The sequence below is a fragment of the Aquarana catesbeiana genome, linkage group LG05 (assembly GCF_042186555.1).
Source record: "Aquarana catesbeiana isolate 2022-GZ linkage group LG05, ASM4218655v1, whole genome shotgun sequence".
In the NCBI taxonomy this organism is placed as follows: Eukaryota; Metazoa; Chordata; class Amphibia; order Anura; family Ranidae; genus Aquarana; species Aquarana catesbeiana.
Window position 1 is genome coordinate 540,654,806 of NC_133328.1, and position 26,907 is coordinate 540,681,712.

A 26,907-nucleotide genomic window follows, 5' to 3' on the forward strand; every position below is an offset into this window, starting at 1 on the left:
AAACCAGCCACGAAAGGGTTAAAACCAACGCAAAGCGCCCCACTGATTTCAATGAGCAGGAGCGGAGCAGGAGCAGTTTAGGAGTGGTGTATACACCGCTCCTTCACCGCTCCAAAGATGCTGCTAGCAGGACATTTTTTAGCGTCCTGCCGGCGCACCGCTCTAGTGTGAAAGCACTCGGGGCTTTCACACTGGAGACACAGCAGCAGCTCTTTCAGGGCGCTTTGCAGGCGCTATTTTTAGCGCTGTAGCGCCTGCAAAGCGCCCCAGTGTGAAAGGGGTCTTAGGTATCTTCTGTAAACTACCAATAGCTCTGCCCTTAATGTAACGGAGATGAAGATATGGACATGTTTGTAGTCCATATCAACAGAGCAGCCTAGGTTGTCGACCATGACTCCCTCCATAATATACAGTGAAGGAATGACATAACCACCTAAGGACAGGAAGTGTGTCATTTGTAGGATTATCAGGTAAAAATAAAGAAAAAAACCTGAAAAACAAAACTAACGCAGCCACCCTCCAAGGACTAGTAAGCTGCAACATACTACATTTTTGGTTTTGTGTTTTTATAAAATTTAAACTGTATGCATAAGATGAAGATATCATTTACCATACACAAGTAAAGGTTTAAAGGGAATTTGCAAATAAACATAACCAAACTGTTCCAGGTATTAACAGATCTACCTAGGAGGTGCCTGCATATACTTGCAGCAGCCACCCAAATCTACCCAAATCCTCCAGTCATGGACAAGTGCTCACCAACGAAAACTTCCTGGAGAGTCATAGGGCTTGCTGCTGCTGCTACACATTCTTATGCCCCGTACACACGGTCGAACATTGATCGGACATTCCGACAATAAAATCCTAGGATTTTTCCGACGGATGTTGGCTCAAACTTGTCTTACATACACACGGTCACACAAAGTTGTCGGAAAATACGATCATTCTGAACGCGGTGACGTAAAACACGTACGTCGGGACTATAAACGGGGCAGTAGCCAATAGCTTTCATCTCTTTATTTATTCTGAGCATGCATGGCACTTTGTCCGTCGGATTTGTGTACACACGATCGGAAATTCCGACAACGGATTTTGTTGTCGGAAAATTTTATAGCAAGCTCTCAAACTTTATGTGTTGGAAAATCCGATGGAAAATGTGTGATGGAGCCTACACACGGTCGGAATTTCCGACAACAAGGTCCTATCACACATTTTCCGTAGGAAAATCCGACCGTGTGTACGGGGCATTATTGGTCCACCCTTTCTTAATTTTGGTAAAAGATTCTCTTTAAGCGTCGGTTCACACTGCTGTGAATTCTATTGCGAATCTGAGCCGTTGCGATCGCTCAAATTCGCAAGTCATTTAAATAACATAGTTTTCCATTAGTGCAGTTCACATCACTGCATTGTGAATCTAAGCTGCGTACAAAAAGGGTCCTGTGCGAGTTTGATCCGTGTGCGATGCGAATTCAGCTCCATAGACTGCAATTTAACTCGCAATGAAAACGCAATTGTTCATTCACATCACTGCGATATTTTTTTTTTTTTTATATGGCTGGCCAGACATAAAATCGTGATCCCCTTCTAATTTGACAACCAATTTGCAATATTTGCCATAGAATCGCAGTAGATTCACCAGAACACAAAAAATTTGCAACAAAAATTTGCAACGCAATCAGATCAAATTCGCACCGCAGCAGTGTGAACCGGCCCTAACCGCTTGCCGACCAGCCACCGCAGTTGTACTGCGGCAAATTGGCTCAGCTGTGCGAATCGTCCTTATCTTACGTCGCTTCCTTATTTGGCCACTAGGGGCGCACGCCCCCTGCTCATCCACAGAGCCGATGCGAGTGCCCGGCAGTCGCGATCACCGCTCCTGCGATCGCTCGGGGCACACAGAGAACTGGGATTTGTGTGTGTGTAAACACACAGTTTCCGGTTCTATGAGGGGAGAACAGACAGATCGGTGTTCATACAGAGTATGAACACCGATCTGTCATCTCCCCTACACAGTCCCCTCCCCCCCTTCAGTTAGAACACGTACTAGGTAACACATTAACCCCTTGATCGCCCCCTAGTGTTAACCCCTTCCCTGCCAGTGTTATTTTTACAGTAATCAATGCATTTTCATAGCACCGATCGCTGTATTAATGCCAAAAATGTGTCAAAATTGTCTGACGTGTCCGCCATAATGTCGCAGTCCCGATAAAAATCGCAGCTCGCCACCATTACTAGTAAAAAGAAAAATTAATAATAAAAATGCCATAAAACTATCCCCTATTTTGTAGACACTATGACTTTTGCGCAAACCAATCAATATACGATAATCAATATGAAGAAGAACACATATCAGCCCCTTAACTGAGAAACAAAAATTGTTTTTTTATATATTTTTGGGGGATATTTATTATAACAAAAAGTAAAAAATATTGCGTTTTTTTCAAAATAGTCGCTCTTTTTTTGCGCAAAAAATAAAAACTGCAGAGGTGATCAAATACCACCAAAAGAAAGATCTATTTGTGGGCAAAAAAGGACGTCAATTTTGTTTGGGTGCAACGTCGCACGACCGCGCCAGTTAAATCGACGCAGTGCCAAATCGCAAAAAGTGCTCTGGTCAGGAAGGGGGTAAAATCTTCCGGGGTTGAAGTGGTTAAACGCACATTACAGAAAGAAAATGTTGCAACTAGTAGGCGGTTCTGTACCGCTAATTAGAGATGAGATTGGATGTCTCTAGCCAAACTCCAAACTTGCATTCTTTTTTTTTTTACTCCAATGGGTTGTGGGGAGGGTAATTTCCATGCATAGCTCATGTAAGCAAACACCTAGACTGCAGCACCTTGGAGTATAAAAAAAAAAAACAATCGCAAGTGTAGAGTTTGGCTAGAGATGAGTTCAGAGGATGCCCAAGCTTGTCTCTACTTCTAAGATTAGCTGTACTATTCTTGAAATATATTAGGCACCTTTCACAGTGGGTTGACTCCATTCCAATCAACAGGGATGCTGATTTGAGCAGAGCGGGCAGATGACAGGTTCATGTCCCCTCAGTATCTGCAAAGCAGACACAGACAGACCCCATGGGGTTTAAACAGACAACAGACTACCCCTGATCTGATCCGCCTACAAGGAGGATGGTTCCCCTTCTGTTTGTTTTTAGCGGACTGGATCAGACCGGAGGTAGGCGGGTGGAAATAGACACAAGTTCTTTTACACCTGCTGGTCCATAGGGGTGAACGGAGCATTCCAATCAGGTCCACCTGAAAAACAGACAGGTGGATCTGATTGGAACGGTTGTGTGAAAGGGCCCAAGGTGTACTGCAATGAAACAAGTGTGTATGTTAAAAAAGGGCCCTCATAAAAGGGCATCTTTAAAGTGGATGCAAACCTGAAAAAAAACAAGTTAAGGCTTGCACCTTGTACAGCATAGGATTTCATGTCAACTGTGCCCAGTATTGCCACGAAGAGTTAATCCAGCTCTGAGCAATCCTCTTATCTTTTTTCAGTGAGATAAAAAACTGACACACAGAGAAATATGAGTCAGTTCTTCCCCCTTGCTGTGAGTAACAGGTGATTTACATATCTCATGCATGAGCCTGAGAGAGGCATTTTGTGTACTTCAGATCCCCTTCTCCCTTCTTCTCCAGCTCTCCCAGGATTGGCTGCTCCACACCTCAGCATGATTGGGCATGATGAAGTCATGTGGTGACTTTTCTGGGTTTTGACTGGATGTTAGTGATCATAGCAGAAGTTCAGTGTAAGAAATACACAGGAGAAAATGCATGTTGACAAGGGGAGTGTCTGCTGACATCACGACTCCACCCACCGAGTTCCAGACAACAGACCCACCCACAGAATCTGCAGTTTTTCGGGTCTCATAACAGACAGAGGGGAGACATCTGACAGGTAAAGATACATGCAGGAGGCGTGTATATCCTTATAGATAACCTCTATGGCAGTAGTTTAGAAAGGATGAGAGTGGGTTTACATCCACTTTAATATATTTAAAGCGGTTGTATACCTTTTTTTTTTACTTTTACCTACAGGTAAGCCTATAATAAGGCTTACCTGTAGGTAAAAAAAATATCTCCTCGCAATGAGCCGCTGACTGCAGCGACGCATGCGCACAGGGGATTCTCGGCTGAAAGCCCGGCAGCCGTCGGACTTTGCCGGAAAAAAAGTCTCCCGCACGCATGCGCGGGAGTGACGACATCGCAGCTCCGGCCACTCACAGCGCCGGAGCCGCGATACCCGGAAGGCACGCCGAGGGGAAATGTCAGCTCCCTCGGCGTGAACCGGGTGAGATGTTGGCGCCTCGTTCTAAGGTAAGTATCTCATAATGAGCTAGTATGCGGTGCATACTAGCTCATTATGTCTTTTCCCTTACAGGTGTAGGGGGAAAAAAAAGACAGCGGGTTTACTACCGCTTTAATCCTTTCATCACAAACATATTAACTCTGGTTGACAGTTGATCTGAGAACTAGAAACACACTGAGCTGCACATTTCTTGTTTTCTGCTATAAGGTTAATTCAAACATGCACAGCAAGGAGTATTTCACATATGAACTTATAAAGTTGTTTTGTGTTTACAAGGGTTAGCAGGATTACAACTAATGAAATAACTTGAAATGTCAATTTTTATTATTGGGTTATAATTATTGTTTTTGCAACCCTTATAAATGCTCCATATTTGATCCCAAGTTTATTGCTTATTTTTAGTAATTTCCCTCATGCATTTTCATGTTTTTGCAAAAAAACAAAAAAAAAAAACAAGCAAAAAACAAAAAACAACACTAAGCTCATGAAAAACATATATAAATGTCTTAAAAACAACTACAAAGTACTTTTACCAGAAAAATGCATTCAACAAACTCCTATGTTTACTGTATGTGCCCAGACAATTGTTTACTATAGGAGCGATACAGGGGGAGATGAAGAAATGGGCATTCCTACGGACAGATTATAGTAACTCTGGCCACAAATGTCATTAGATCATTAAGGTGCAGAATATTTCATTTATTACAACATCATGGTAATAAGGGGTGTACTCAATGGGAAGGGAAACACTACAGCAACCCAGGGCGCAAGGCCACCAACATGCATAACATACATATGGCACAAAGTGTGTCTGCAGGTTTTAGGAAAACAAATAGTGAAAATCCTGGTTGTAAACCTTGAGATTTTCATACACAAGTCAAAAGATTTTTGCCAGTCTTACAAGTGACACACGTAAGGAAACACTACTATAGTAAAATATACTCTGTTCCAAAAACTGAGGGCCCATTGCTAAGAACATTTTAAAATATTATTTAATACCAATTTGCTTGTTGGGGATTTTGAAGTAGTCACTGAGCACAATAGGAAATGTGCAGCTTTTTCTGATTACTGCACATGCTGGGCTATGGTATATATATATATATATATATATATATATATATATATATATATATATATTATATATTATATATATTAGGGCTGTTACTGATTAAAATTTTCGTGTTCGATTAATCGATTTTTAAAAATCGATTAATCTACTAATTTCGATTAATTATAATGCACATACAGATCCAACTACTTTAAGGCTGATTTAGCACCGTTGTTATGGCAACAGCCGAAGTCTGACATAGCGGGGCATGGCTAGGACATCACACGTCATAAACTCAGCCTCACCGTGCCCATAATGCAGTCTCACGGTGCCCATAATCGCAGCCTCACTGTAGTCAGTGCCTGTGCCTGGATTACACAGTCTGCTGGCATCTCCCGCTGTGTGTCTCAGAGCTGAGTGTGAAAACTTTGGCCGCGCTGTGAGAAAAGTCCCGCCCTCCTCCTAGATCAGCTCGTGTGATAGACAGAACACTGCGTCTATCACACGAGTTGATCTAAGAGGTGGGCGGGACTTTTCTCACAGCGCGGCCAAATTTTTCACACTCAGCTCTGAGACACACAGCGGGAGATGCCCGCAGATGTATGACATATAGTGGAGGAGGAGGAGGAAGGAACAGAGCCCCAGGGCAGGCGGCCTATCAATCAAAAAAATTTTGATCGATCAAAAAAAATTAACGATTAATCGAGGAATTGATCGTTAATTTCCGCAGCCCTAATATATATATATATATATATACACACACACACACACACACATACATATACACACACACACACACACTATCATTAAACTGTCTGTAAATAATAGTAGACAGACACCACAAAAAAAGAGAATAAAAGGATATGTAACATGAACCTGTGTTCAAGAAATGTATATATAGTTATATATCCTAAAAAGTAAAAGAAAACAAGCCCTCATTCACCTCTGTACCTAAAGGCATTGTAGAGAAAATCATCTTCATATTTCACAACATAGGCACAGAAATCACAGCTCTTTTCCCCTTGTATTTTATGGCACCAGAAACTTGGTCACTTGCCAGCCTTCATTATGTAGACACACAACAGGTGATTCTAAACTGTTAGAAAATGACGTAAACCATTTTTACAATCTTTGTTGTGATCTTTGAGGATGAATTATTTCATAGTACATATAGGTACAGTGCCTTGAAAAAGTATTCATACCTCTTGAAATTTTCCATGTTACAACCAAAAACATAAATGCATTTTATTGGGATTTTATGTAATAGACCAACACAAAGTGGCACATAATTGTGAAGTGGAAGGAAAATGATAAATGGTTTTCCAAATTTTTTTACAAATAAATATGTCAAACGTGTGGTGTACATTTGTATTCGGCCCCCCTGAGTCAATAATTTGTAGAACCACCTTTTGCAGCAATTACAGCTGCAAGTTTTTTTGGGGGGTGTCTCTACCAGCTTTGCACATCTAGAGAGTGACATTTTTGCCCATTCTGCTTTGCAAAATAGCTCAAGCTCTGTCAGATTGGATGGAGAGCATCTGTGAACAGCAATTTTACCACAGATTCTCAATTGGATTTAGGTCTGGACTTTGACTGGGCAATTCTAACACATGAATATGCTTTGATCTAAACCATTCTATTGCAGGTCTGGCTGTATGTTTTAAGGTCACTGTCCTGTTGGAAGGTGAACATCCGCCCCAGTCTCAAGTCTTTTGCAGACTCTAACAGGTTTTCTTCTAAGATTGCGCTGCATTTGGCTCCATCCATCTTCCCATCAACTCTGACCAGCTTCCCTGTCCCTGCTGAAGAAAAGCATCCCCACAACATGATGCTGCCACCACCATGTTTCATAGTGGGGATGGTGTGTTCAGGGTGATGTGCAGTGTTAGTTTTCTGCCACACATAGTGTTTTGCTTTTAGGCCAAAAAGTTCAATTTTGGTCTCATCAGACCAGAGCACCTTCTTCCACATGTTTGCTGTGTTCCCCACATGGCTTCTCGCAAACTGCAAACGGGACATCTTATGGCTTTCTTTTAACAATGGCTTTCTTCTTGCCACTCTTCCATGAAGCCCAGATTTGTGGAGTGCACCACTAATAGTTGTCCTGTGGACAGAATCTCTCACCTGAGCTGCGGATCTCTGCAGCTCTTCCAGTTAACATGGTCCTCTTGGCTGTCTCTCTGATTAATGCTCTCCTTGCCCGGCCTTTCAGTTTAAGTGGACGGCCATGTCTTGGTAGGTTTGCAGTTGTGCTATACTCTCCATTTTTGGATGATGGATTGAGCAGTGCTCCGTGAGATGTTCAAAGCTTGAGATATTTTTGTATAACCTAACCCTGCTTTAAACTTCTCCACAACTTTATCCCTGACCTGTCTGGTGTGTTTCTTGGCCTTCATGATGCTGTTTGTTCACTAAGGTTCTCTAACAAACCTCTGAGGGCTTCACAGGTCAGCTGGATTTATACTGAGATTAAATTACACACAGGTGGACTCTATTTACTAATTAGATGACTTCTGAAGGCAATTGGTTCCACTGGATTTTAGTTAGGGCTATCAGAGTAAAGGGGGCTAAATACAAATGCACACCACACTTTTCAAATATTTATGTGTAAAAAAAATATTGAAAATCATTTATCATTTTCCTTCCACAAATAACAAATATGTGCCACTTTGTGTTGGCCTATCACATAAAATCCCAATAAAATACATTTATGTTTATGGTTGTAACATGACAAAATGTAAAAAATTTCAAGGTGTATGAATACTTTTCAAGGCACTGTACATAGGTTAGAAAGTGTTGTATTTTACTGATTTCATTTACTGGTTTATAAAGTAGAACTCCAGTCATTTGCTATGTTTTACTTCTAGCACTACATGTGTCCAATGCCAAAAAAAATTTCCATCCTTCAACGCTGCTAAATAGGTGATCAGTGGGTGTTATTTACGAAAAGTAAATCCGCTTTGCACTACACGTGCAAACTACAAGTGCAAGGACATTTGAAATTGCACTGAAAGTGCACTTGGAAGTGCAGTCACTGTAGATCTGAGGGGGACATGCAAGGAAAATTAAAAAACAGCATTTTAGCTTGCACATGATGGGATGATAAAATCAGCAGAGTTTCCCCTCATTTCAGATCTACCCCTCAGATTTACAGTGATTGCATTTTCAAGTGCACTTTGCACTTGTAGTGTAAAGTGGATTTGCCTTTCATAAAAAAACCCCAGGGCCTCTGATTGCTGCTTGCATGACTGGTGGCTATTATGCCCGTTGGTGAGTATCAATGTAATTGGGTTACCACCCACTCTAGTGGGAGGACCCAGGAGTCTCAGACTTCTGGTCTGTCCTGCTCACTAACTGGGCACATTTGGATTGAGAGGCCTGGCATGTCCTGCCTTCCATGGTCAAACAGCTAGACTGATAGGCTAGGAGGTGTAGCAAGTAAGGGACTTGCTATGGTGGCACACTGTTTTGCCTCTGGTACAAGAAGTAAAGAGACATATCCCTGCAAATTTATACCTACTGCTCACTAACTGATATTAGGCCACAAAGGTTATATTGGGTTCTGTAGTAACAGGATGGATGCCACCACAACTGAAGTAAACTATCTTCACCAGCACAACGTCTTCTTATGAAGAGAATATTAGATAGGCTCACTCTGGCAATCATGGATCTACAATAAACTCATTTTATTTATTCCTAGATTGTAAGCTCTAACAAGCAGGGCCCTCTGATTCAACCTGTACTGAATTGTATTGTAACTGTACTGTCTGCACCCATGTCGTAAAGTGCTTCGCAAACTGTTGGCGCTATATAAATCCTGTATAATAATAATTTTAAGAGGTAGACCAGTGGGGACACATACAGCAGTAAAAATACGATAGCAGCCCACATCTAGGCTTCGGTCTATTGAAAGAGTCACACTAGAAACATTACCAGGTCATAGCGCTACATATCATGAGCAGATGTCTCTCCCATCCATTGACCTTGGAGAGACATTTGTATGTTCATTGCTAGCCTTTGATAATAACTATTGTCAAGTCATGCTGGAACAGCTATATACATTATATATATATATATATATATATATATATATATATATATATATATATATACACATATACACATATATGTATATATATTTAATCAAGAGGTGAGCCACGCTTCTTTCAATTAATGCAATCTGTGCACTTTCATCCGACAAGCTCCCACACACTGTTGATGCAACTGAATAAAAAAGGGATGAGGCACCAATGCTTTTGCTCTTAGTTTTAATTTTTCTCCTCCCAACTCTCCAACATATGGAACCATGTTCTGTGTGTTGAAAAGATATATAATTAAGAGCCAAGTCTCCTTCCTTTTTTAAATATATATATATATATATATATATATATATATATATATATATATATATATATATATATTTAGATCAATTATACAATATTACTTGTTAGCCACCAGGGATCAGCTATTCTCCTGTATCTGTTATGATCATTATACATTAAGATAACCTTAAATGAACAATCAATAATTGATTCAGTTATCCCACAAGCCTTTTGCTTTTTCATTTGACATAATCAGGAAAATCATTGATTTGGTCCAAATTAATTGTATTTTTCACCAGAATCAATTATTCATCTTATTTACTGAACTGTCTATTCAGTTCCATTGATTTCTGAAACGTGTTTATTTATTCCACAATTCTATCTAATAATTGCATTGCTAAGTGTATAGTCAGCACTAACCCCATACAGCCCATTTTTACAATTCTAATCTGTGCAGCTGGGAAACGTGGAAACGAGCAAATCCTTTTCATTTCTGATCCATTCTAGACCAGGCACTGATGTGATTAGGGTGATATGAAGTGAACGGAGAACATGTTTAACATTTTCTGACCAGCCCACTCATGTACAAGTGACAGACAACTTGTGGCTCTCCTCTTCTCAGCTGTGAATACAAGATATCACTTCCATGACAGGTGTCCGCTGTAGTTGGAAGTCAGATCGTCTTTGCTATCCAACTTTATATAATGATGTTTGAGCTGCAAAACTCATTGCGGCTCTGAGACTGCGGGGAGTTTATCAGCACCCGAGGCCCCCTACTGCTTTCACATAGATCTCCTGTGTCTGGGCTTGGAGCTCACTGTCCGACTGACTGATGAAAACTGGAGACAAAGTGGAGTTGGTGCCCCTAGCAACCAAACCATTTATGTTGTGTGAAGGTGACACCTGATTATTCATCCGAATCTGTGTGAGAGCCGAACCACAGCATCTTATTTAACCCCTTCAATAAATGATGAGTTCATGGCAAATATTTCTATTCAGCTGAGGGCTTAACCATCTGTGAATTGTATGTGTTTGTTGTTTGTTTTTGTTTTGTTGTTTTTTTTTTTCTAGTGTGGCAGCATGAGGTTAACCAGTTGTTTACTGTTTCCTTATTTGTAACACTGATTACAATGTTTTCAAAACAGATGTTTGTAAAAACAGAATTGATCTCATGTTACAATATGTGATTTCAAGTGTAAAGCCAGGTACACAAATTCAGCCAGCTCAGCAGGAACCAGACACGACTTTCTGTACGTGTGTACTCTGTTCAACAGAAGCCGGTCTAATGACTGCCTAAAACGTGTGTAAACGCATATGCAAAAACACACCCGGAACGCCGAAATTTTGGTGTGAACAGGTCCTGCCTGACATAATGAGGGACACACAACGCTGATGACACAACATGCAGTAAATCATTTCAAGGGGTACTTTGCTGCAGAAGCCATTGACCTAACGATGTCTGATAGCTGCCTCTGAGGATCACAAGGCAATAAGCGCTCATCATTACACATTCCACAATCTGGACTGCATAATATTTATCCTTTCATATTTTTGTATACCCCTCTATGGGAAAATATCACTGAAAATAAAGCTGACATGAAGGTGATCACTGTCCAGAGACAACTCCAGACTGCCCACCCGGGCACACAGGTGGATTATCAGAAGTGATGAGCACTGGAGACATTCTGGGGGATTTGTAGTTGTTTTGTAAACTTTAATAAAACACAGTAATGAGAGAACATTCACTGAACAGTATAATAACGCTTTCATCCTCCCATTACATACTACTCTACAAAATATTAACTTTAAACAAGCTGAGAAAATTGGAAGCCACAATAGGAATTTCACATGTGTACCAAATTCATTTTATAGTGACAAACGTCACAATACACAAACATTCTGGGGGCAAATCACCAAACCCTGGGACCATCTATGGGAATATGCCATGTCCATAGCTAGTTATGGCAGGGACTGGCGTGATGAGCCAGGGAAAGGCAGGGGAGCAGGGACATGATCAGTGACACACAGGGGATTGGGGACAGGGTGAATGACATGCAGGTGAGCAGGGACATGGTGAGCGCCAGGCAGGTGAGCAGAGATATGATTTGTGACACACAGGTGACCAGAGATATGATTGGTGACATACAGGTGAGCAGGGATATGATTAGTGACACACAGGTGAGCAGGGATATGATTGGTGACACACAGGTGAGCAGAGATATGATTGGTGACACACAGGTGAGCAGGGATATGATTGGTGACACAGAGGTGAGCAGGGATATGATTGGTGACACACAGGTGAGCAGAGATATGATTGGTGACACACAGGTGAGCAGGGATATGATTGGTGACACACAGGTGAGCAGGGATATGATTGGTGACACACAGGTGAGCAGGGATATGATTGGTGACACACAGGTGAGCAGGGATATGATTGGTGACACAGAGGTGAGCAGGGATATGATTGGTGACAAACAGGTGAGCAGAGATATGATTGGTGACACAGAGGTGAGCAGGGATATGATTGGTGACACACAGGTGAGCAGAGATATGATTGGTGACACACAGGTGAGCAGGGATATGATTGGTGACACACAGGTGAGCAGGGATATGATTGGTGACACAGAGGTGAGCAGGGATATGATTGGTGACACACAGGTGAGCAGAGATATGATTGGTGACACACAGGTGAGCAGGGATATGATTGGTGACACACAGGTGAGCAGGGATATGATTTGTGACACACAGGTGAGCAGGGATATGATTGGTGACACACAGGTGAGCAGGGATATGATTGGTGACACACAGGTGAGCAGGGATATGATTGGTGACACACAGGTGAGCAGGGATATGATTGGTGATACACAGGGGAGCAGGGATATGATTGGTGACACACAGGTGAGCAGGGATATGATTGGTGATACACAGGTGAGCGGGGATATGATTGGTGATACACAGGTGTGCAGGGATATGATTGGTGACACACAGGTGAGCAGGGATATGATTGGTGATACACAGGTGTGCAGGGATATGATTGGTGATACACAGGTGTGCAGTGATATGATTGGTGACACACAGGTGAGCAGGGATATGATTGGTGACACACAGGTGATTGGGGACATGATGAGTGACAGGCAGGTGAGCAGGGATATGATTAGTGACACACAGGTCATTAGAGACATGATGTGTAACATGCAGGTGAGCAAAGGATACACAGGTAAGCAGGGACATGACTGGGGACATAAGTAAATGACATTCAGGTGATTGGGGACACGTTAAGTGACACACAAGTAATGGTGGACATTAAGGTGATGGGTGACACACAGTTGCTCAGGGACACATTCCAAGCAGGCAGTCTGTTCAAATCAAAGACACTTAGGTGGTGGGAGAAATTGTGGGTGACAAACAGATTACGGGAACACGTTGGGTAAAACACAGGTGATGGGGACACGTGGGTGATGCATTGGTGATAAGGACATGTTGGATGACACACAGATGAAGGGGGAAATATTGGTGAGTGGGTACAAGTTGGGTGACACACAGGTGATGGGCGGAGGTGGGGTGACACGTTGGTGAGTGAATACAGGTTGGGTAACACTCAGGTGACAAGTATAGCTTGGGTGACATTCAAGTGATGGGGACATGTTAGGTGACACTCAGGTAACGGGTACAGGTTGGGTGATACTCAGGTGATGGGGGACATATTGGTTAGTGGGTACTGGTTGGGTGACACTAAGGTGATGGGTACCGGGGTGACACTAAGGTGATGGGGGACATATTGGTTAGTGGGTACCGGTTGGGTGACTCAGGTGATGGGGGACACATTGGTTAGTGGGTACAGATGGGGTGACACATTGGGTGACGGGTACAGATGGGGTGATGGGTACAGATGGGGTGACACGTTGGGTAACGGGTACAGATGGGGTGACATATTGGGTGACACGTTGGGTGACAGGTACAGATGGGGTGACATATTGGGTGACACGTTGGGTGACAGGTACAGATGGGGTGACACATTGGGTGACAGGTACAGATGGGGTGATATGTTGGGTGACGGGTACAGATGGGGTGACATGTTGGGTGACGGGTACAGATGGGAGACCCGTTGGGTGACGGGTACAGATGGGAGACCCGTTGGGTGACGGGTACAGATGGGAGACCCGTTGGGTGACAGGTTCAGATGGGGTGACATGTTGGGTGACGGGTACAGATGGAGGTGACACATTGGGTGACAGGTACAGATGGGGTGACACATTGGGTGACGGGTACAGATAGGGTGACACATTGGGTGACGGGTACAGATAGGGTGACACGTTGGGTGACAGGTACAGATGGGCTGACACGTTGGGTGACAGGTACAGATGGGAGACCCGTTGGGTGACAGGTTCAGATGGGGTGACACGTTTGGTGACGGTTCAGATGGGGTGACATGTTGGGTGACAGGTACAGATGGGCTGACACGTTGGGTGACAGGTACAGATGGGAGACCCGTTGGGTGACAGGTTCAGATGGGGTGACACGTTGGGTGACGGGTACAGATGGGGTGACACGTTGGGTGCCGGGTACAGATGGGGTGACACGTTGGGTGACGGGTACAGATGGGGTGACACATTGGATGACGGGTACAGATGGGGTGACACGTTGGAGGACGGGTACAGATGGGGTGACACGTTGGAGGACGGGTACAGATGGGGTGACACGTTGGAGGACGGGTACAGATGGGGTGACACGTTGGGTGACGGGTACAGATGGGGTGACACGTTGGGTGACGGGTACAGATGGGGTGACATGTTGGGTGACGGGTACAGATGGGAGACCCGTTGGGTGACAGATTCAGATGGGGTAACATGTTGGGTGACGGGTACAGATGGGGTGACACGTTGGATAAAGGGTACAGATGGGGTGACACGTCGGGTGACGGGTACAGATGGGGTGACACGTTGGGTGACGGGTACAGATGGGAGACCCGTTGGGTGACAGATTCAGATGGGGTAACATGTTGGGTGACGGGTACAAATGGGGTGACACGTTGGATAAAGGGTACAGATGGGGTGACACGTTGGGTGACGGGTATAGATGGGGTGACATGTTGGGTGACGGGTACAGATGGGGTGACACGTTGGGTGACGGGTACAGATGGGGTGACATGCTGGGTGACGGGTAGAGATGGGGTGACATGCTGGGTGACGGGTACAGATGGGGTGACACGTTGGGTGACATATTGGGTGACGGGTACAGATGGGGTGACGGGTACAGATGGGGTGACATGTTGGGTGACGGGTACAGATGGGGTGACATGTTGGGTGACACGTTGGGTGACATATTGGGTGATGGGTACAGATGGGGTGATGGGTACAGATGGGGTGACATGTTGGGTGACGGGTACAGATGGGGTGACATATTGGGTGACGGGTACAGATGGGGTGACATGTTGGGTGACAGGTACAGATGGGGTGACATGTTGGGTGACGGGTACAGATGGGGTGACATATTGGGTGACGGGTACAGATGGGGGTGACATATTGGGTGATGGGTACAGATGGGGTGACATGTTGGGTGACACGCTGGGTGACGGGTACAGATGGGGTGACATATTGAGTGATGGGTACAGATGGGGTGACATGTTGGGTGACGGGTACAGATGGGGTGACATATTGAGTGATGGGTACAGATGGGGTGACATGTTGGGTGACACGTTGGGTGACATATTGGGTGACGGGTACAGATGGGGTGACGGGTACAGATGGGGTGACATATTGGGTGACGGGTACAGATGGGGTGACATGTTGGGTAACACTTTGGGTGACATATTGGGTGACGGGTACAGATGGGGTGACATGTTGGGTGACACGTTGGGTGACATATTGGGTGATGGGTACAGATGGGGTGATGGGTACAGATGGGGTGACATGTTGGGTGACGGGTACAGATGGGGTGACATATTGGGTGACGGGTACAGATGGGGTGACATGTTGGGTGACAGGTACAGATGGGGTGACATGTTGGGTGACGGGTACAGATGGGGTGACATATTGGGTGACGGGTACAGATGGGGTGACATATTGGGTGATGGGTACAGATGGGGTGACATGTTGGGTGACACGCTGGGTGACGGGTACAGATGGGGTGACATATTGAGTGATGGGTACAGATGGGGTGACATGTTGGGTGACGGGTACAGATGGGGTGACATATTGAGTGATGGGTACAGATGGGGTGACATGTTGGGTGACACGTTGGGTGACATATTGGGTGACGGGTACAGATGGGGTGACGGGTACAGATGGGGTGACATATTGGGTGACGGGTACAGATGGGGTGACATGTTGGGTAACACTTTGGGTGACATATTGGGTGACGGGTACAGATGGGGTGACATATTGGGTGACGGGTACAGATGGGGTGACATGTTGGGTGACGGGTACAGATGGGGTGACATATTGGGTGACGGGTACAGATGGGGTGATCCGTTGGGTGACACTGAGGTTTTGCGGTGACTTACCTCCATCCCCGTAGGTCTCGATGCCGTAGCCGTCCTGCAGCCCGTTGCTCCAGGTTCCCTCATACCGGGCCGGTGTAGAGAGGCTCTGGCGGACCCCGTACCTCCCTTTGAAGCCATGGGACCACTCTCCCCGGTACATCCACCTGCCTTTGGTCTCCACGCCCAGCCCGTGCCTCTTGCCCTGCGCCCAGTAGCCCAGGTAAGTGTTCCCGCTGGGCCAGGTGTACACACCGACCACCTCGAAGCCGTGGGACCAGGAGCCCGAGTACTCCCCCTGCCCCTTGGGCCCCGTACAGATGCCGTGCCCGTGAGCTTTGCCATCCTCCCAGCCGCCGCAATAAGTGCCGCCGTCGTCGAAGTCGAAGCGTCCGCCCGTCATTCAGCGGCTGTGCGGTGAGGGGTGTTCGGAGAAGGGACGGTGAGAGCGGGGCGGCAGCGGCTCCCGTGTACCGGCGGCGGCATGCACTCTCCTCTGCCTCCCCTTCTCCCCTCTACATCCCACTCACAGCGCCCAGACACCGGCCAATCCCAGCGCGGCCTGCCACCATCCTCTGCCGCTGGCCCCGCCCACACCCCCCGCCGCGGGTATTATTAGAGGCTGAGCGAGGAGCCGGGAGGTCCGGACTAAAAATACCGCTGCTGGTGGAGAGAGCGGAGCGACCGGGAGGGGAGAAAGTTCTCCCGACTGCCCATCTCCTTTCCTGATCACACTCCGGTCATTGGAGGATCACAGGTGTTCTATTAGAAGTCATCTCTGATTGGTGACCCAATATTGGGGCTCATGCGGGGGGGTTCAGAGGACCGTACACCACCAGGGGGCGTATTTCTGCATCTGGGAGTCACAGGTGTCTGCGGCCACCCATGTACAGATCAATGACGGGCTGCGGCTGTACATGCGTCATCGCACATCTGAGCGTTTGAACGCGTACAGGACGGATGAGCGACACTCACCACAAAATCCTTATTTAGGGCTCATTTACATTGGCGGTTTTGGGGGCGATTCACATTTTTACCACCCCTCAACTGCTCCCCTTTAACCAGAAAGGTTTTTGCTTTGTGCTTCGCCCCAAATTATACTCTCTATCATGTTCAGCACACACCAACGCCCGCCAAACGCATCCCATTCAAGTAAACAGGGCCACGCTGCAACGCCACACAATATACGCGGTGCAGTGCCATAGGCTGCCATGTAGGGGGCTAAAACAGTTGGCAAGGAGACGATACAACTAGAAGCAAGAATCATATCCCGCCTCTCCAGCCAACTTCTCCATTCAAAGAGATTAAGACCGGTGCTCAGGCTGGGATGTTCCGTCCAAAAAAAAAGTCAATCCATTACAAGTAAAGCCGCCAACTCGGTGTACTTTTCTTCTTCAACTTTATTACCTACCTATGAAATGGCACAGTATGCAGAATACTAACGCGTTTGACTCATTTGGGGAAGGCTGTATTAGCCGAAACACGTTAGCATTCTGTATACGATGCCATTTCAAATGTTAGAAAAATATGGGTGGCCTCTAGGGATAGTGTCGATAGGTAGGTGTGTTAAAACAAAGGTTGTACCATCATCCAAATCTTAATAAAATAAAGGGTTTAGGAGCCTGGTCCCCAATGGCTCCCAAACCTGCCATTTCAAATGTGTCTAATAAAATTCAATAAGAAGAGTACACCAAGTTGCCGGCTTTACTTGTAATGGATGAGAGAACTAGGGCCAGATTTAGACCTGGTCCGGAGCACTTCAGGTTCTGGGGGCCCCTCATACACAGAGATGGTCTACATTCTCAACGACACATTTTTAAAACGCATGACACAACATCATATGGAGGTCATGCATGCACACATACATGTGCAGGCATAGCGTGTGTGCTTCACTTGAGCTGCCAAAATACATTTTTAAAAACAATACAATTGACCAGTCCAGAGTAAAAACTGTGACAGATGATGGCCAGCAAAATATTACAAATAATAATCTTTTACTATTATATATTTTGTATTTTTTTTTATTATTTTATGTCATTTTTTTTTTTTATATTGTATTATATTATTTTTGTGTAGGGGCGGCCTATTAGAGCAGTAGTAAACTGCCGCTGATTTATTCTTTTTTTTTAAGATGCAAGGCAAAGTTTTAATGCACTAGTATGCATCGCATACTAGCACATTATGCAAAACTTACTTTAGAACAAAGCCCTCCGCTGACAGGGATTCCATCTTCACCCGGTCTTTCTTCCGGGTTTGTGGACTCCTCGGCCGTGTGAGTGGCTGGAGCTGCGATGATGTCACTTCCGCACTACTCGTAATTTAGTAATTGTTACTTTTGTGAGATTGCCCTTTTCGTTGATTCATAGGAAATAAAGAATAATAATCCTATGCTTGCTTTTCTAATAAGTCCTGTACTTACTCCAGTCCAGTCCCTTAGTCTCGAGACCCGACTCAGATTCCTCCTCAACTGAATTTAAAAAGATTCAGGAATGCAGTGTGACTTAGACACAAAAGGGATAAGCTGATTGGCTAAAGATATTAAGTAAGATACATCACTCACTAATACACTACCCATTCGAAAGAATGATTCGAGAACACAAAATTACCAACATACAAAATTACGAATATACATATTAAGATACACTTACACTGTCCATTCAAAAGAACGATTCGAGAACACGAACAAACTAAATTACGAACAGATAAAGAAACGATGTTACGAACACACAAATGAAAATTCGAACATACGAAATTACGAACAGACAAAGGATTGAAAATACGAAATGTAAATCATTCGTTATAGATGTCATTTTCTTTCTTTTACTACTTCGTATTTTCGTAAGTTTGTCCGTTCGTATTTTCGCATGTTCGTTATGTAGCTTATTCGTAATTTTGTCATTTTTGGATTTTGGTTCTTTCAGCTATTCAGATGTTCGAATCGATCCGAATGTATGAATACTAACAAATCCATATGAAAATCTATCCGTTACGAACCGAATCGCACATGTCTAGAAGTTGCCTCTTTTGCTCCCTTATATATCCAGCACTGAATACAGCACCCTCCTCACCACCTGCCAAACGCTCTCTGAATCAGCGAGTAGCCGGCTGTGAAGCCACAAACAGTCCACAGTTGCCCACAGTTAGTATGCTGGTGCCAGGTACCGAACGCTGGTGACGAAACCGGCCGGGTGAGCACATCGCTGAATCCTGGGACAGGTGATTGTCCTGTTATTAAAAGTCAGCAGCTACAGTTTTTGTAGCTGCTGACTTTTAATTTTTGAACTTTAGACTGGACATCCGATTTAAGTTTTTATTTTTTAGTCACTTAGGCTAAGTTCACACTTGCAATAAAAGTGGGCTTTAAGGGGCGTTAAAAAAGTTCCTTTAAAGCCTATGCAAATGATACAATGGAGATCACATGGTGCTGTTCACATTATCAAAACATAAAGCGTTGGCGTCGCTTTGCTTCAAAATTGAAGCCTCATGTCGAGTCAGGAGTTGTTTGAAGGCTTTCAACGCCTCCCATTCAAGTCTATGGTAACACTGTGCAAATGCCCTGGCAGACGTTTGCAGTGCGGTTGCGGGGCTTTAAAATTAGTTTATTTCCTGTAATATCCTGTTTGTTAAGCAGTTTTTAATGTACCTTAACGCTCATCAAATGCTTCAAAACTGCACATAGGGCATTTGGGGAGCGTTTTTAAGGCTTCTAAAATGCCAGTCTAAAGCACATACTAAACCTCACTGACTCAAGTCTAACGCCCATACTAATGCTATAGGAGCGCTTGTTAAGCGTTAGAAATTTAGTCAAGTGTGAACAAGCCTTTATTACAAAGTCCAACTGCATTCATACTGGCAGTGGCACACATGCATTTATATTTATTTATAGGCAGGAAAGGCACTTGACTATTTTACGACCAACACCAAGTGACTTGCTAGGGGGGACTCAGCTGGGGGGGGGGGGCAGCAGTGCTGGGGGGTAACACAGGAAGAGGAGGATCAGGGCTGCTCTGTGCTAAACCATTTCATAGGGCAGGTAAGTATCCACTTCAGCTCCGGAAGGTTTACCCCCCCGTCATGACCAGGCCATTTTTTGCGATACGGCACTGCGTTACTTTAACTGACAATTGCGTGGTCGTGCGACACTGTACCAAAATAAAATTGATCTCCTTTTTTTCCCACAAATAGAGCTTTTTTTGGGTGGTATTTGATCACCTCTGCAGCTTTTATTTTTTGTGCTATAAACGAAAAAAGACCGACAATTTCCCCCAAAAAAACAACATTTTATACTTTCTGCTATAAAACATACCCAATAAAATAAAAAAAAAAATAAATAACATTTCTTCATCAATTTAGGCCAATATGTATTCTGCTACATATTTTCAGTAAAAAAAAATCCCAATAAGCGTATATTGATTGGTTTGCGCAAAAGTTATAACGTCTACAAACTATGGGATATATTTATGGAATTTTAATTTTTTTACTAGTAATGCCGATGATTAGCAACTCAGCGGGACTGCGACATTTCGGCGGACAAATTGGACACTAAGTGACACTTTTTGGGGACCGGTGACACTAATACAGTGATCAATGCTAAAAATATGCACTGTCACTGTACTAAGGACACTGGCTAGGAAGGCCTTAACCACTTGACCACTGGGCACTTAAACCCCCTTCCTTACCAGACCAATTTTTAGCTTTTGGTGCTCTCACAATTTAAATGACAATTACTCAGTCATACAACACTGCACCCATATGAAATTTTTGTCCTTTTTTTCACACAAATAGAGCTTTCTTTTGATGGTATTTAACCACTGTTGGGTTTTTTATTTTTTGCGCTATAAAAGAAAAGACTGAAAATTCTGTAAAAAATGAATTTTTCTTTGTTTCTCTTATAAAATTTAGCAAACTAGTAATTTTTCTTGATACATTTTGGCCAAAATTTATACTGCTACATATCTTTGGTAAAAATAAGTACAAATCGGTGTATATTATCTGAAAATTGATCACACCTGAAGTACTGACGGCCTATCTAATTTCTTGAGACCCTAACATGCCAGAAAAGTACAAATACCGCCCAAATGACCCCTTTCTTGAAAGAAGACATTCCAAGGTATTTAGAAAGATGCATGGTGAGTTTTTTGAAGTTGTAATTTTTTCCCATAATTCTTTGCAAAATCAAGATTTTTTTTTTCTTCACAAAATTGTCATATTAGCAGGTTATTTCTCACATACAGCATATGCATACCACAAATTACACCCCAAAACACATTCTGCTATTACTCCTGAGTACGGCAATACCACATGTGTGAGACTTTTACACAGCGTGGCCACATACAGAGGCCCAACATGCAGGGAGCACCTTCAGCCGTTCTGGAGCACCCAGGCCAATTCTGATATTTCTCTCCTACATGTAAAAATCATCATTTATTTGCTAGAAAATGACATAGAACCCCAAAACATCATATATGTTTTTTTAGCAAAGACCCTAGAGAATACAATGGTGGTCGTTGCAACTTTTTATCTCGCACGGTATTTGCGTAGCAATTTTCCGAACGCGTTTTTTTTACTGGCTACATGTTTTGAGTTACAGAGGAGGTCTAGGGCCAAAATTATTGCTCTTTAACGTTCGCAGCGATACCTCACATGTGTGGGCGGGACTTATATATGCGTTCGCTTCTGCATGTAAGCACACGAGGACAGGGGCGCTTTAAAATTTTTTTTTTTTTTATTGTTCATTTTACTTTATTTATTTTAGTTTGACACTTTTTCCCAAAAAATACATTTTTTGATCACTTTTATTTCTATTACAAGGAATGTAAACATCCCTTGTAATGGGAATATGGCATGACAGGTCCTCTTTACAGTGAGATATGGAGTCAATAAGACCCCACATCTCACCTCTAGGCTGGGAAGCCTGAAATAATTAAAAAAAAAAAAAAAAAAAAAAAAAAAAAAACGATCCTGGCTTCAATCGTAGCGGCGAGTCGGTAGAAGCACCAGAGGGTGCTTGCCTCCTGTAAGAATGATCAAGCAGCGGAACAGCCACTATGATCATTCTTATGGTGTAGGGAATCGCCGCCTGAAAAAACTGATATCTGAATGATGCCTGTAGCTGCAGACATCATTCAGATATCCCCACACAAATTCAAGGACATCATATGACGACGGGCGGGAAGTGGTTAAAACGCATTTTTGTTAACACAAAGTTGTCCATTTATACAATATTTCTAACACATAGCATGTACATACCAAAAATGACACCCCAAAATAGATTCTCCTACTCCTCCTGAGTACGGCGATACCACATGTGTGAGACTTCCACAGCCTGGCCACATACAGGGGCCGAGTGCAGCCGAGTATGGCCAAACATGGCTGAGTATGGCTGAGCATGGCTGAGTATGGCAGGGTATTGCAGGATATCGCCGAGTATGATTGGGTATGGCTGGGTATTGCAGAGTATGGCTGGGTATCACCGAGTATTGCAGAGTATGGCTGGGTATTGCAGAGTATTGCAGGGTATCACCGAGTATTGCAGAGTATGGCTGGGTATTGCAGAGTATTGCGGGGTATTGCAGACTATTGCAGGGTATTGCAAAGTATTGCGGGTTATTGTAGAGTATTGCAGAGTATTGCGGATATTGCAGAGTATTGCAGGGTATTGCAGAGTATTGCAGGGTATTGCAGGGATTGCTGAGTATGGAGGGATGGCTGAGCATGGATGGATGGATTAATGGATGTGACTGCAATTGTCACTGAGCAGCGCTGTGGGCACTACACATCCAGCCCACAGCGCTGCTGCCATCCGATCTCTTCCCCTCTCCTCTCACACTGTACCGATCGGTACACAGAGGGGAGAGAGGAACTGGTGTCATGACATGACGCCGGTTTGTTTACAAGTGATCGCTCCATCATTTGACGGAGCGTACACGTGGTAAACGGCTGCTATCAGCAGCCATTTACCGCGATCCATGATGCGCCGGGTCTGGTCACGGATGTTCTCGGGATTCTGGGAGGACATCACTGTACGCCCTTCCAGAGTTATGCAACTGCCTTGTAGCCGTCATTGGGCTATGGGCCGGTTGTCAAGTAGTTAACATCAGGGGCGATCGAAAGGTTAAATGTGTGCCTAAAATGTGCTTGGTTACTGTGTGGAAGGTGCGTGTACTATGGGAAGGCAGAGATCCATGTTCCTGCTTTGCAGAAACACAGGATCACTACCTTCCCTACTGATAGAACCGCAGTCTGCCTTGTTTACATAGCAGACGGCCGTTCTGCTTCTGTTCTAGGTCCCAGGCCCGGGCGGACATTGAGTCTGCCAGACCCGGTGATTGGCTTTTGCCATGTCCAATCACAGTGGGAGCGGGTCACCGGCGCCCCAGACCTGTAAGTGCAGGATCACATACAGTTAGGTGATCATCCTGCACAGGAGAGCCGCCTTGCTGCTGTATGACATGTTTGTTATTCTTTTTTTTTTTTAATTAGAATGTTTTTTAATTTTTTTTAACATGCTGCCACATGCTGCGTGAATTTTGTTTGAAAAAAAAAAAAACATTCTGACTGATTATTGCATCACTTTGCAATAAACTTTTTATCCAACCTCTATAATACTACATTTTTATTTTTGAAAGGACAATATAAAGGAAAAAGAGAGGTAAAAAAATCACTTTTGTGGTTTAGCCAATCATTTTCTGGATTTAGATCTTTGTGGTCTATGTACTCGGGGCTAAGGCAGGTGTCCCTCTGTATCATTTCAGATAATTGGGAGATATGAGTGTTGTAAAGACTATCAATGCTATGCCATGTGATGACTGTCTAGATTCCATGTGATCATAATAGTTTTTGTACTCCCTTGCTGCCTTTTATGAATGAAAAATTTATGAAAAAAAAACAACCAAACAAAGGGCCTCAGTCTTTGCTTATGGGTAAGTGGTTGGTGTCATGCAATTCTTTCTTTTTTGCTCCTTTAGCTAACAGTGCATCCAGAACAGCTGGTGTATAGCACAGATATCGCCATAAGATTACAGAGCCAGTATTACTCATTCCATACAGCTTAGCCTGGAACAGCTGTATACAGTTTGGTAATACTTTTAAAACAAGGCAATGCTGTATCTCCAAATGACTTTTGAAATGAACATGTTAAAACTTATATTTTTTTTTAACAACAAGGTTGGTCTTTATTGTAAGAGAGAAATCATGTCATTATACATACACTTCACAATGAAAAGTATAGCAGTTACATCAATTACAATAACATACAGTTGAAATTCCCAAGTAATAGATGCATGACTATACATTGGCAGGTATCTCGCTACTTTAGTATAAACAGTTAATATTCAGCGGGACCTTAAAGGGAAGGGGGGGGGAGGCCCACCTAAAGAAAGGAAAATACAGCAGATTTAACTTAACCATATGTAGCCAGTTTAAAAGAACAGCAGACTAAATGGGATCAGTCCACGGCTGCCAAATCTTTTCATATTTCATGGGACACCCTCTACTCATATATGTCAATTTATATAAGGGGAGAGTCGCATTAACCGAGTTTTCCCATGCTCCCACCGTAGGTGGTAACCGAGAAGTCCATTTTAACAGGATCTCCTTTTTGGCATAAAAAAGCAGAAGCGAGATCAGTATCTTAGTATACCTAGGCCTTTGCTCATCGTCTTGCACACCCAGCAGTGCAAGCTCAGCCGTTAAGGGGGACTCCAACTGAAGGCGAACCTTAAGCCACTCACCCACCGTAGCCCAGAACCGCGACAGCCTGGGACAGGTCCAAAACATATGGAGATAAGTGCCTTCAGGAGAGTGGCAACGCGGGCAATTTGGGGAACGTGATGGATAGATTCTGTGCAGTCTCTGAGGCGTATAATACACCCTATGTAAAAATTTGGTTTGTATTAATTTATCCCTAGAGGATATCACTAGTTTAGAACTATTTTCAAAACACTCTTCCCAGGTCTCTCTATCCAAATCAGGCAGATCCGCCTTCCACTTTTCCCATAGAGCGTCCATTTTTGGCGAGTCTGTCTGAAGGAGAGCTAGGTATAAAACAGAAAGGGGTTTGCCGAGGGACTCCTGCGCCAGCAACTCCTCAATAGGATCTGCCTCAAGACTGGGAGGCGCAGTGAATTGTGCCCTGGCTGCATAGCGCAATTGGTGGTATCTGAACGCCATCCATGCCGGAAGTCCATATTTGCTAACTAGGGCACTAAATGGAAGGAGGGAACCAGCTTGTATTATGTCCCGCAACACCTTGATACCATATCGGGCCCAGATCTGTGGGTCTGGAATTGTCCTGAAATGGGGGAGAGAAGCATTACCCCACAAAGGACAGTAGGGGGACCACCTATTAGGACGCAGAAATCTTTGTCTAGCCATTCTCCACACCCGCAAGGTTGCCCAAGTCGAAGTCGGGAGGGATAGGTATGCGGCGGGGCCCCTGTACACCAAATTACTAAGTTCAGTAAGAGAACCCACTATAGTCACTTCTAGGAAAGTCGCTGCATTGGCTCTTGACTGCTCCAGCCACCATCTTACCGTGACAAGCATAGCTGCCCAGTAATACACTAATAAATTAGGCAAGGCAAGGCCTCCACAACTCACAGAAAGCCAAAGGGTCTGTCTAGCCAACCGGGGGGAGCCCCTCGGCACAGAAAAGTGCCAATGCAACTATCTATGTCCTTGAAAAAGGATGGGGGTATCCACACTGGGCAATTTCTAAAGATGTAGTTACATTTTGGTAAGTAGACCATCTTTATTATATTAATGCGCCCTAGAAGATTAAGAGGTAGCTTAGCCCATCGGGAGCAATGATCTCTAAGTTGTGCCACTAACGGTTGGAGATTGAGGTGCTGAAAGGCCCGCAAGTCCTTTGCTACCCTGATCCCTAGATAGGCAAACTCCTCCACCCATGGCAAGGGAGTCTGCATCCCCGACATTCTGTCCTGGTCATCTAATGGGAATAGAGCGGATTTAGACCAGTTGATACGTATCCCTGAGTACTTCCCAAATTCATCAAAGGTCTCAAGTGCTGCATTCAGTGAGGACTCAGCATCATGCAGATATAGCAGAGTGTCATCTGCATATAGGGATATCTTCTCCTCCAGAGGGCCAACCCGGAGTCCCACAATACGGTTTGACTCTCTGACCGCTATCGCCAGGGGCTCTAAAGCCAGGGCAAATAAGCTGGGGGATAATGGGCATCCCTGGCGAGTTCCCCTCTGGAGGAGAAGAAAATCCGAAAGGGTATCATTCACATGAACTCTCGCCCTAGGGGCTTGATATAGTAGACTTAGCCAGTGGAGGAATTTGGGACTGAACCCAAATCTACAAAGGACTTCCCATAGGTACCCCCACTCCACGGAGTCAAAAGCCTTCTCTGCGTCTAGAGAGGCTATGACTCTTGTACCTTCATTGTCATGGGAGGCGGCCAGATTGAGAAACAGAGGACGGATGTTGATGTCAGTGCTTTTACCCGCCATGAACCCTGTCTGGTCAATATGGACCAGATTGTCCATAACCTTACTTATACGAATGGCCAGTATTTTTGCTAGCAACTTGGCATCTGCATTAATTAATGAAATCGGCCTATAAGAGGTGCACTCTTCAGGGTTCCTACCAGGTTTGGGCACCAAGACCACTATCGCATCAGACATCGACTCAGGGAGAGAACCTTGCTCCGCAAATTGTTTCAGCAGAGAGGTGAGCCGGGGTGCCAGCAATTCCTGGTAGGTGGAATAAAAATCAATAGG

The 26,907-nt window shown here is 44.3% G+C and overlaps 1 protein-coding gene across 1 annotated transcript in view; it reads right to left on the reverse strand.

Moving 5' to 3' along the window:
• The window catches only part of JPH1 (junctophilin 1), a 202,385-nt gene extending 185,611 nt beyond the window's left edge, over positions 1 to 16,774 (reverse strand). The window contains exon 1 of the mRNA XM_073631818.1: positions 16,184 to 16,774. Within this exon, the coding sequence (XP_073487919.1) occupies positions 16,184 to 16,562 (379 nt within the window). The 5' untranslated portion in view covers positions 16,563 to 16,774. The remainder of the gene's footprint in view (positions 1 to 16,183) is intronic.
• Positions 16,775 to 26,907: the final 10,133 nt, after the last annotated feature.